The sequence below is a fragment of the Ptychodera flava genome, chromosome 2, assembly GCF_041260155.1.
Source record: "Ptychodera flava strain L36383 chromosome 2, AS_Pfla_20210202, whole genome shotgun sequence".
NCBI lineage: Eukaryota > Metazoa > Hemichordata > Enteropneusta > Ptychoderidae > Ptychodera > Ptychodera flava.
The window spans coordinates 6,938,283-6,951,499 of record NC_091929.1 but is presented as its reverse complement, the minus strand read 5'-3'; the positions used below and the strand labels follow the sequence as shown (position 1 = coordinate 6,951,499).

At 37.7% G+C, this 13,217-nt stretch overlaps 1 protein-coding gene across 3 annotated transcripts in view; it reads right to left on the bottom strand.

The window, feature by feature from the left end:
• Nucleotides 1–7,001, bottom strand: part of LOC139152352 (uncharacterized) — a 29,304-nt gene extending 22,303 nt beyond the window's left edge. For all 3 annotated transcript variants that reach the window (XR_011556605.1, XR_011556606.1, XM_070725497.1), the window contains exons 1-7: nucleotides 6,821–7,001; nucleotides 5,178–5,438; nucleotides 4,180–4,281; nucleotides 2,472–2,624; nucleotides 2,039–2,209; nucleotides 1,551–1,667; nucleotides 648–742 (exon numbers count right to left, since the gene is read on the bottom strand). Coding sequence is in view for 1 of the 3 variants with exons in the window: in XM_070725497.1 (XP_070581598.1) it covers nucleotides 648–742; nucleotides 1,551–1,667; nucleotides 2,039–2,209; nucleotides 2,472–2,624; nucleotides 4,180–4,281; nucleotides 5,178–5,438; nucleotides 6,821–6,893 (972 nt within the window). In the remaining 2 variants the exon portion in view is untranslated. The remainder of the gene's footprint in view (nucleotides 1–647; nucleotides 743–1,550; nucleotides 1,668–2,038; nucleotides 2,210–2,471; nucleotides 2,625–4,179; nucleotides 4,282–5,177; nucleotides 5,439–6,820) is intronic.
• Nucleotides 7,002–13,217: the final 6,216 nt, after the last annotated feature.

The following is a 13,217-nucleotide window of genomic DNA, read 5'->3' as shown; positions in this document are numbered from 1 at the left end:
GCCTGTATTATAGAATAATACACATGAATTCACATGGATCCACGTGAATACAGGCTTTCTGAATACAAACAAGGGATTCTTGACTGTATTCATCTGTATATACACTCCTCGGCTAAAATACAGGCAATACTCCATGCTAATACAGTAAGTAGTATTTGGTTTTCATGCAGTCTGCAGGCTTGTACAAGCTATAAATTATGAGAAACAGTCTTTGGCAGCCATATTAGATGTCCATGATATCTCGAATTAATATAACGATCGGCATCACACTTTCTGTTCATCAAACACAGTATTCCGAATTGTTCGACAATCAGGTCAGAATCGAGTGGAAAAACCCTACATATTAAGCCGTTTTGTCAGCTGTACGATTCATGGTATATGTGCTTCAAGTACAGGAGCTACAATCAATCTTTCGTACTGGGGAATTTCACAGTTGCATTTAACTATACTCGGTTTGTTAAGATGAATTTGCCTGACAAAAGTTCACGGATTGAAGACGTACTCCCCCTTCTCTTTAGAATATCTCGTTATCATGACATGGAAACGGATATCCTTGAACTTTGTCATGGTATCATATACATTATTGCTGCATATATTTTACATTAATATGAAATACTGACATCTTGACAAATTGGACTGTCACTGACCTGCTCAGTCATATTCATTATATCTTCTGATATACATTCAGTCGTATAGGGGTCCCACCATTCACCTCGTGCGTCACAAAATCGCAACATTTTTCCTTTATTGGAAATAAAGTGTGAATAGGAAATAACTTTCAGTCAGAGAGAGACACAGAAAGAGAGACAGCCAGCCAGCCAGCCAGACAGACAGACAAACAGACAGAGACAGAGAGATAGTCAATTCATTTATTGCCTATGGAGCTTTCCCTCTTTGAGAAAATAGAACAGACAGAGTAAGTGGCATTAAGGCAGAAATAAACATGTAGGTAAATGGTTAAAATTGTTCGGCTCGCATTCAATGTTTACGCCGCAAGTATAGGCACCATGGACACGCAACGTATTCCTCGGATGAGAAAGTTTCGCTCGCCATCTAATTATTATGAATATCTGCTGTCATTCTCAGGAGAGAAACAAAAATATTATTCTCACCAATGTATCGTCTGAACTGTTTGACAGCCTAGTTTTACCCGGTGATATGGATAATTTTCACTGTTCACCGATGAGACATGAAACTCACACACACTGCCTCGTCAGAGTTGAGGCTCAAAAATGAGTCTTCAAACTGATCGGTGGGAATTTCGAAGCTAATCGATGCTCTTACAAAGGCAGCCGAATAGTTCTCGTCACATATGTTAGTTACAGAACCAGAATTAATATCAACTGGTCGAAATGAGAATGTGTTTAGGGTCTCGCCATTGGTGAGAAATGGGAATTTCTCATCCGAGTCACATATTTCCTTTCAATTGAAAAAAATAGCTTAAGATCCTTCTGGAAATTTAATGCAGATAGGCGGGCCACGTTTGGTTCCGTAAAATAACATTGGAGGTCGTGAAGAATTCGAATATGAGAAACTTTTATGATAATTACCAATATGGCCATTCGTGCAGTTTACCCAGTCTGAGCTACAGTTTGCTGCTGTAGATTCCCAGTAGGTATTTGTGACTGGGTCACGTTCAGCAGGGCACCTCTTGGAAGTTTGGAGCGCTATGAAAAGTAAATGATAACATGGCGTTTAACGTCTCTCAGATTAAGGTATTTAATGCCATTTGTCCTCGATTGATTTTATGGTGATGGACACTGCATCCTTGTCACATGAAAATTTTCAACTTATACAGAAAGAGTCATTATTTAGGAAATGAAGCATGTCAGTCATCAAGCTACTACATACATGTAACAAAACATGTAAAGTTCTTGTCCACTTTCAATTTAGGACTATCATTACAATTCTACACCTGGTAACATTTAATTTTAATAACTTCATGCAATGTGAAACTTCAATCAGCTTGATCTACGTATGCACATTTGAACTTTGACGATTGCGTATTATATTTAATGACATGTCTTTTTGAACTTACCGTTGACATCGCATTGTTTCCCAAAGAGAAACAAAGGCACACATAAGTTGTTTTCTAAAAAAACAAATCCTTTTTGACAGACACATCTATAGTTTCCTATCTCGTCTAAGCATTCTTGATTAGACGTTCGCGGAGAACAAATGTTTTTGTCCGCATCACATTCATTCACATCTGAAAAATTGTGCAAAAGGTAAAGACGTTAACATAACACTTGTAACATAACAACAACAGAATTATTGTCAGCAATGCATATAATAATTATGACCGGTGCTGAATTCAAAATGCTAACAGAAACGACATAGAGGGCTTTGATATAGCATGGCGGTTTTGTTCAAAAACATCTTTGCTAGGAGGTGCACTCTGGGTTTTGACTCTGACTACCGTTCTTGTTTGGCTTAATCTTAATAAAGAAATAAGATATTTCATTACTCACTAGAGTAGTGCGGAAAACCAGCGGACCAGATTCCATCATTGCATGTTACAACATGGTTGCTTGCATTTGACCATAAACCATCACGACCTACTGTTATCAGTGAACTCTTGGAAGCAATGCTAATGATGTGATTCCCGATTCGTTTCTTGCAAGCTATTGAAAAGCAGATTAATAGACATTTATCAAATATTTTTTTTCAAACAAAGCTTTCCTCTTTGTGAGCCATTCCACTCGTAATAATAACGCCAGCTCAACAAGTGTCTACCAACTTGAAAATGTTAGTCAAATGAAATATTTAATAACATAATATCCAAGTAAATTAGTAATAATGACTGACATCAGCTTAAATCATTTTTAGTAAAGAATCGAGCATTGCTAAAAGTATCGAACCATGCGAGGTGTAAGTAAATGACTAAAAGCATGAAGCAAACTATAAGTAGTTCGCCATTTGTTACAAAATTTAATCCTCCGGCACCGATCTCTCTGGTAGATGAAAATGTCCCTGTACCCAGATGTATTGTGAGTTGCCCCTAGTAGAGACTTAACCCTTAGAGCGATAACACCATGTTTGTCGATACGTGTATGTAACAAAATTCAGTAGCATTTGTTTTCAATAAAAATTAACTATAGGTGAAAGGGATTAAAATGAAGGAACAATCGTGATAATAAAAAAACATGTATGAGATAGCCTGTTTTTTACTTTGTTTGATTTTTCATGAGATGTTCGAAGAAAAATAACAAGGGAAAGATGTTACATTCTGTGGCTTTTACCCTATAAAAGCCGTAACCTAAAACATGACAGCTTTCCCAACAGAGATCTGGACGTTGCCAGATGTTACTATCGCAGCCTAGAGAGACAACTGGCCACATCTATTAACATTTATAAGATTACATTACCGATCAACTATCAGACTGTTGGTCCTGAAGAGTCACAGGTCGGCCGTAACGTTAGATTGGTAACACGTCCCGTAACTTTTAGCTGACCACATTTTCTGAATAGACTTGAAGTCATTGTTTGGCTAAGTACTTAAAATGAATTGCCTTTGCCTAGCCTGCGTCACAAGTCTCGAGGCATGTAGGATTTTAGCAAACGTTGAGGAGATCAAGTTTAGCGCTAATGAAGCTGGTAGCAATGAAGCAGTGAAAAAATCCGAACTTCGCTCTTTTTATTCACTCTTTCACAAGCTTTCTGTTGTTTCCAACACTGCAATGCGACAAGGAAATGACGCAAGAAACCGCAAGTACCAAGATTTCTTGCGGCTAGCAATGGCCAGCGGTACCACTGCACTAACACTTGGTCCAAGTCTGTGCACAAAAAACAGTTTGCTGTATTTTTGCCCTTAATATACCATTTTAATATAACTGCAGTCATTTAATTCTATCCCAGATATAAGAGATTGTCGCCAACCAGTCAAATATCCATGATTATCATCATTCAGACAGTCATTCCTATATCCCATGATGTAGTCCATTTACAGCATATCAAATTTCACGCTATTTCTTTTCATGAACAGACAGGACGATGTCTAGTCAGTTGGCAACGATCTGAGATTAAAGTTCTTATTTAACGTTGTCGGTCTCAGTATTTTTGATTAACGTAAATCCTAAATTGTGACCCTTGTTTTTTTATTTCCTCAATCTTAAGAAAGAGTTAGTAAAGAGAATATGTGACACGAAATACCTGTGTTAAAATTATGGTCGGACTTACATTTGCTTGTGGTTGGTGATTGTTTCGTTGTACTAATTTCTGCTGTCGACAAAGTTTGAGTTGGATAAATCCCAGTACTTGAAGTTGTTGTAATATATAAGTCTGGCATAAATAGCAAATCAATAATTATTGAAAAGTACTATCGGAATGAAAATGAAAGAGTAATGACACAGACACATCAAACCATCGAAATAAAGACTAGGATAGGGGGCACAGATATAACAATTGTAGTATCAATATCCCATAGCCAAGAAACCCTGTGCAATTGCACATTCTTTAAATTTTCATGTTAACTGGTTCAATACCGGCATTGCCCCCCCCCCCTTGAGAACACTAACAAAGATATTTGTTTTCACGGCCTTGTGATGATCAGTTTCGTATTCATTCAGTAATACTTTTCAGCCATTCAGTTTAATTTGGTAACCCTTACGGTAATTTCAATTTCTATTTCTTTGTAATGGTAATTTGACATTTTCAAGCGGCTATGGGGAATTAATATTCAAAAAATTATGATGCGTCGTAATCACCCTGAAAGGTAATTTGAAGTTTTCTCAAGGTAATATATTTTTGCATTCCATATTGATCACACCATTCCGTTACATCAGTATTGTTTTTGTTTGCCATATCGTAAACTCCATTACAACTTCGCCGATGTCAACTCACAATACATGGAACCCCAAAATTTTGGGGTTATTAAATTAGTATTCTTCATATATTGACACATTTCCGAGAAACTTGCATTCTAATCACGTGTATTTTCCCCCGTTTTTAATCTCTTTAGATGATGTACACAGAAGAAAAGTATTGATATGGCATCTGCTATTGTGGTTGCACTACATCAGGCAACTTTGAATGAAGGGCAGGTTGCAAGAATATATGTTAAATTACCAAAAATCGCCGCTAAATTGTTGAGCACGGACTGATGACTGATGAACAAGTTATTTCATTGAACTTAACGAACTGTTAGAAAAAATAACGTTTCGACTTGAATTGCTTACCACAATTTTCACCTGGTTGTCCAATATCACAAAACTGCCAACGAACAGAAAAATCTGTGCTGTAGCACCAAGCACTGTTCTCTCCGTCAGGGTTCCGGCAAAAGTTATGTTCCCCAAGGCCGGCGTTCGGATAATTCCCTGGGGTTCTTGTATGCCAATGCGGACTCTGTTCTGTCCATTCTTGACATGTATCCCCATCAACAGTTACCGAAACAGTGCCACGATAATCGTACGCGTCAACAGCATGATAGCATTCACTGGCTGTTAAAAACACAAACATTATCAGTACTAATTCATAAACGAAAATGGAATTCGTCTAATGACTGCTTATAGCATATTTCAGAAATATAACTGAAGAATTCTGTCGGGGTATTAAGATTAGGCGTCTTGACGATGCCATATATTCTGGAAACCCCTCCGACCCCGGGAGAAACTTATTGAAATTTTGTGTCTTTTGAGATGTTTTTAAAATTGGAAAGCTGAGAAATTCAAAATCGTTGTCGGTGAAAACATGTCGATTATCTTTGAGAACGCTTAATTGTGAAATATGAGATATATACAGATATATGTGTTAGACAGGACGGGAGGATTCACGGATGCGCTTGTGTGTATATCTATGTACGTAAAGACATATGAGAATATTTACACTTTACAAAGAAATATCTACATTACCACAATAAACAACACTATTTAAATGTATAATTATCATAAACATTGCGTCAACCTCTCTCGCTTTTAACGCATCAACACGAGCTAATTCCATGCATCTAAGGTCATCCTCCCCCTTCTCGCATGAGCTCGATGTAATGTCCCCAATAATCACCACAAATGATCTTGCAAACTCATGTGATATCGAGCCAGTAGTTATTCGCCTTCATTACACCTGAGTGTTTGTTGAAAACATTAATCATCATTTATTATTCATGTAAGATCACTCCCAGTGGAGTGTTTGTTGAAAACATTAATCATCATTTATTATTCATGTAAGATCACTCCCAGTGGAGAAAAAGTACGCTGTGTTACACATCACATTTTCGGACGGTTGGATTCATAGATGCTATTTCGTTTGTATGTAAAAATATATAAAAATGTCTACCTTACTACAAATACATTGCGTGATGCTGGATGAATGTAATCTGTTAGAATAACACTAAATCAGCCAATAACAGAATACTAGATGAACAAGAAAATTTGTCAGAAATACTAATTTCATGTGTAATTTTTTTACTCAATTTTCTGTAACATTTTGTTTCGTAATGTGATTAGGCTAGCACAAATAAAGCAGTATGTCTAGTTTGCCATTGTTGGTAAAATATATTACAAATTTTGTTTTACTTACTGCTACAATTGTATATTGCACATGATAATTTGGCTCAATTTTTCATGCTGTAAAAGATGTGTATGAATTCAGTTATTCTCGTTCGAATCGACTTAAATTGAACGTCACATATTCACCTACCGAAGATAAGCTTATAAATGTTGCAAATATCCTGACCTTGACTCTTCGATACATGCGTGCGGTTACCAAACAAACCACTCGGACTCATTCCTGAAGGACTTTCTTTCAATTTGCGCCTTATCAATCCAATTTAATACAAGAAGTTAATGAAAAGATGAACTGTCTGAGGTTTTACTTTACTTACCAGATGTGTTCCCCTGTGCAAGGCTGAAACTCAAACCAAGATACAGAAGTTGCAAAAGCAAAGATTCAGCCATATTCCGCAGCGACACTACTTTAACGCAATCCCTATTTGCTTCATTGCATAAATGAACGTACAAGATAATATTTGAGAGTAGAAGGAGGAATGGACACAGATGCGCATGAACACAGGTGCGCATGCAATTGCTTGAAACTCACAATTCATTGTATATTGCGTCATTCAATGAAATCATCCGCCCATGCTGTAATCAATTTTATCGAGACAGCCCTACGCCCACACAAAACTTGTCATGACTGGGTGCACACCGTCGATCTGGCCTGAAACGACGTTCTGCACCCCATCAATTAGTTTCTCGTAGTTTACTTTACTAAATTAATGGAAGGTGCTCTTGCCACCTTTTAATCGTCTTAGCAGATACGGATAGTTTTCAATCGGATTCGAACCCACAACATACGGCATCAGTCGCCTAGCTGAGAGGCCACAGACAGACCCGTTCGGCTAAATCTCCACTCCCAAAAAAGAGTGGTTCAATAGCCGGCTAAGTTGTTACATTTTTCTGACTGAGACCGCTCAACATGTTGTAGAGTTTGTAAAGCACTCACGCACGCATGCTCCAATTATTCGGTTTTCACCACAGGGAGCTCTTCCTCCTCGTTTACATGTGTCTGTGTTTGTTTGTAAGTGTTTGTGTTTGTTTATTTGTTATTGTTTATAAAATAACACCAAAATAGCTGCTTTGTTATTATTTCTCAATACAGAGCAGTTTATTTATTTATTATTGTATTTATTTATTTATTTATTTTGTTTGTTTGTTTGTTTATATGTATTTCCGATGGTTAGGCTTAGGCTTAGGCTCAGTTAGGGTTACGATTAAGGTTAGGATTAGGCTTAAGTTAGGGTGAGGGTTTGTCACTCCCTCTATATTACCAGACAAGGAGAGCAACTCGGATTCCAACATCTGTATTTCAAGTCAAGAAAAACACACATGTCCTGTACGTACCACACCTATCCTGTAATTCGATGGAAAGGGCAAAAATCGGCGATATTTCGCATCTTTTGTCTTTTGATTCGTACAGTTTGTACGGCAAATTTCAGTGTCATACTTTGGCGGGTTGATACGTCAGGGAAATTCAAATTGGACCAATCAGATAGCTTGTTAGCCCTGCCTTGGCCCGAACTGGGGACGTTTCCGTTGTGGGGCTCCAACAAGGATGAATTTACTTTGGCGTATTTTGCCATGTTCTTTTTTCATTTACTAATCGGTTCACTACTTATCCTGCAACATTCACTTTTTTCTTATGAGAAGAAGGTTCCACTTCAGTACTTCAACAATACATATGTGCGAAACGCACTCACTTCCAATCAGTTCGTGAGATACACGAGCCTATGTGGGTAGATTCAAAATTTGAGCGTAAACCCGGAAGTAAACAAATGCAGAGAGACTGTCGCCATGGCTGAATTTCCGCGGCTCAAAACTCAATTATTGTCACGGCTGTACTTTCACTATCTCTGGGTGAGGTACCGGTCGGGATCGTAATGCTTTCAGTAACTAAAGCTGACACCAAACTTGTCGGTTGTAAACACAACTTCAATCTTTATTACTAAACACCGTCCTCAGCTCTCGCTCTGCTCCGCTCTACGATCTGATCTACTTCTAACAAAGTGTACAACTTAAATAGTTTCCAAATCTACATATTATAATGAATGACTCAAGCTACAATTTAATTAAATACAGATCATGTCGGAAAATATAAAAGGACAGGACCGGAAATATTGTCAAAACAGGACGAAGTGATCTTTCAACACGAAGTTTGAGTCAACGTCAACCTCCGGTCACTTCTAATGAGTTTAACATCTGTTAAAACAAAACATCACTCAACACAAGACAGTGACGGTTACTTCAAGGTTGTGAACGTAAACAGTCTTAATGAGTAATAGGAAACTACAATCGTCAGGGAATAAGCATAGTAACTCAGTGTAGTCTTGGAGATCACTGTGAGGTTACTAGAGTTCAAGTGAATTGCCACAAGTTTAAAAGTATGAAATCCTGGGAAAGGGAAAAGGAAGCGAAAAGGAGGGCGTTACACTCTCCCACCTTTTTAATAACCAGCGTCCTCGCTGGTCAAAAGCAATGATACTATACAAAGACGTGTCTGTCTAAAGAAAAGACCAAAATAAAACACAGTGTGATTAAAATACGAGGAAATACATAACAGGCAGTGTTGTCATCTTCTTACTCAAAATATTTTCATAAAATAATCTACGTCTAAAATTAAAAGTACAAGTCTAATGATATACTATTCTAAAGTAACGTAAAATACAGAATTAAAATACTAACTTATCTTATCTTGAAAAATACATAAAAGCATTACAATTATCTCTAACTAATTATGTACGTTTGTCTAATCTAATCAATAATTTCTTAAATCATAATGAAATTACTATCAATAACATATAAAATACTGTGAGTGTCTGTTGAAAACTGGAAGATGGGTGATTTATATAGAAGGGTGATGTAATCGTGACCCTAGAATAGTGGAAAGGCATTATCTGCTTATGGTCGCCATAGCAACGACTGCTAGGCATAACTTGACTGTAGCAACAGCAAACTTTTTGTGCCAAAATCCGAGGCTCTTTCTCGCCTATTCTCCTCCAAACAAAATAACAACAAAAACAAAACATCAACACCGAAATATCATCAAACCAAAGACTTCAAAATAAACACCAAAACCGCTATAAACCTCATTATCGCTATCTGTATCACTTCTGCAGCCATTCGGTCAAGCAGGACCATTGTATCACATACAGATCACTAGCTCAGGCATATTTAGCCAACTGAGGAGAGAAAAACAACAACAATCCTAACTTCTGTACGCGTACATCTTCATAATAACAACAAAATGCAACAAATTGTCTAAACAACACGTCAAAGAAAGAGATGCCTCGTTTGCATACAAGTGTATAGCATAAGCCTATAAAATGGGTGATTTCGAAGTACCAGAAAATCAATCCATCAAAACAGAAAATTACACATTCTTATTTGCGTTTATGTCTGATTCTATGCTTGGGTGAACCTATGATCGGTACTGGATTTGTCTTCAAACTTTGTAAAGCTGCTTCATTAAGATTTTCTTCCGGTTCCCATGTATTATGTTTTGCATCGTACCCATGCCATTTTATCAAAAATTCATGTTTCCATTTCGATGTCGACATTTTTCGATTTTCTCCATACCGAAGTACTGATTCATATCATCATCACCGTCATCCTCAGCCTGTGAATTTGAGAGCTGACTTAACCTCTTCTCAGCATGCTCACGAATCTTACGGTGACATTGTTTGTTATTTTGATTACTATCTAATGAATCAATGGATGTTTCACTTGCACTAAAGTAAATTTCAGAATCTGATGATAAATTATAGTCAATTGTATCTGAGGCGTCTTCTTTCATGTATGTTACTTACGTCTCGTGTGTCTCACTTTCATCAGTGCTGTATTGATTAGACTGTGGTTCTAAAAGTCGCTCTGGTCGCAAATGCGTGAACTTCAATCTATTTAAATGAACAACCTTTGGATTCGGGCGTCCATTTTCTATATTTTCTAAGCGATAATTTACCGGCGATATTTGTATAGACCTCGATATGGATGGGCGAACTTCGGACTTTTGCCAACCGCTACTGCTGGAGTATACAAATATACTGTATCGCCTACCTTAAATTTTGTAGCCTTATGCACTTTCTTGTCATGTCTTTCTTTCATCTTATTTTGCGCTCTTTGTATGTTTTCTTTGGCTAAACCTACCGCTAAATTTCTTTTCTGTGCGAGATCTTCCAAATTAAAATCTATATTCTTTGATCTTGACGGCTGTGGTAAAATTTCTACATCTACCAGAAGTCTCGCTTCATATCCGAACATTGCCATGAAAGGACTGACACCAGTCGTCTCATGCGGACTTGATCGATAAGCGAACATCACTGAAGCCAAATATTGATCCCAATCATCTTCTCTTTCAGATACATACATTGATAACATGTTCAGAAGACTTAGTTCATTCGTTCACATTGCCCATTTGTGCTAGGATGATAAGGGGAGGTAAATTTCTTTGTAATGTCAAAATATCGACATATTTCCTTTACAATTTGCGACATAAATGCTGGTCGTTGACCGGAGATTAAAATACTTGGGAAACCATAACACATAAAACTTGTTCAAACATAATCCTAGCTATTGTTTTAGCCTTCATATCAGGGGTTGCAAAAGCTAACTGAATTTCGTCAAATATTCGGTGAACATCAAAACATACTTATTTCCTCATTTGTTCTTTCAATGGACCTTAGAAATCTACGCCGACTCGTTGCATAACTGAGGAAACATGGATGGGGAGTAAAGGAGCTTTACCTCTCAAACCTCTCTTGCGTGAATGACAGTGTACACATGAATTTACATAATCAGTAACATTCTTTATCATGTTTTTCCAGAAATATCGCAACCTGATAGTCTCCAGAGTGCGATTTACGCCTTGATGACCAGCTGTAATGTCATCATGCATTCTCTGAAGTATATAGAGTCGCAATGATTTCGGAACCACTAACTGTCTGACACATTTCTCTTTCTTGGCAGCTTTGCCCGTCGCATTCCAGAAATGGTACAACACACCATCTATAACTGCACAATTATCACTATCATATGCCATATATCGCGCTAGTTTATCATCATTCGGTAACTCGCCTTTCTCTATAAAATTAAACCAATATACTAATTGTGGATCTTTCCTCTGTAAACTCCTAATTCTTTTCAATGCTTCATCTCCTTCCACAACTTCATCAGTACTACTCAAGTTACCCTCAATGCAACCACTAGATCGCGATTCCATTTCTGTCTTTGTTTTATCACCCGTATCATATAATTGCCGTATATCTGTTACAACATCATTGTCTGAAGGGATTTCGATGTTATTTACTGAAGCTACTGACTGACCACTTTGAATTTCTGGGGATATATTATTATCATCTTTGATTTGGCCGTGTCTGAATCATTACATGTTTCGATTTATTATCATCAATGAAATCTCGACTGCTAAAATCAGAACTATTATCACAAACATCCGAATATTTTCTACGAGACAAACCGTCAGCATGTGCGATAGATTTTCCTGGTCTATGAACAATTTCAAAATCGTAACCCTGTACTTTAAGTATCCAGCGAGTGATTCTACCGGAAGTTTCTTAATCCTGAATAAATATGGAAGATTTGTGTGATCTGTGATTATCTGAAATTTAGTTGAACGTAAGTAAGGATCGCATTGGGTAAGGCCATGAATGACTGCGATAGCTTCACGTTCTGTAGTGGTGTAGCGTTGTTGTGCCGCTCTCAGAGGACATCCTCCATAAACAATAGGTCGTTCACACCATCTTGTTCCTGTGTCAACACAAAACCAACACTATGGGCGGATGCATCTGTGTACAATTTAAAAGGTTCGCCAAATCGTGGGTATCCTAAAACTGGGCGGTAATAAGGGCTTGTATAAGAGTATCAAAAGCTTCCTGACACTTATCGTTCCGATAAAATATAACCTCCTTCTTCAGTAATTTGTAAAGGGGACCAGCAATCTTTGCAAAATCTTTGATAAAACGACGATAAAAGCCAACACATCCTAAAAATGCTTGAACCTCTGAAACATTCCTGGGACGGGGAAATCTCGAACCGCACTCACCTTTTGCGAATCGACTAATATATCATTTTCATTGAGGAGATGGCCAAGAAATTTAACTTGTTTCTTACCAAAAGAACACTTTTGAGGACGAAGTTTCAACCCAGCCTTACGAAGGCGAGACAAAACCGCGTCGACATGTTGTAAGTGTTCGTCAAACGTTCTTGAGAAGACAATCAAAGCATCAATATACACTAACACATAATGCCATAATATATTCCTGAAAATAAATTGCATAGTACGTTGGAATGATTAGCTGAATTTCTCATACCTTGGGGGAGTCGATTAAATTCATATAAACCATCATGACAAACAAAGGCCGTTTTGTGTGTGTCCCTTTCGTCAATGGCGATTGCCAAAACCGGAAGTCATATCTAAAGTCGAAAAGTACTTGGGATTTTGGTCACCGATCATTTCAAGAGATTCTGTTAGGTTAGGATAGGCACAGTCCCTCTATCCCCCGGTCTGGAAACGCCTATTGTAAAAGGTGTCAATCACCTAGACCGCACAGCCAACCGCGATACGAGGGGCAGTCAAGTGATAATGCGTAGCTTGGGTTTGTCCTGCATGCCACAGTCCCCGATTGTGTGTACGTTTTTCTCGAATTTTCGCTGTTTTTGGCTCTATTAAGTGTTCTCTGCGTCTATCTATGACACGAAGACAGAAATTAT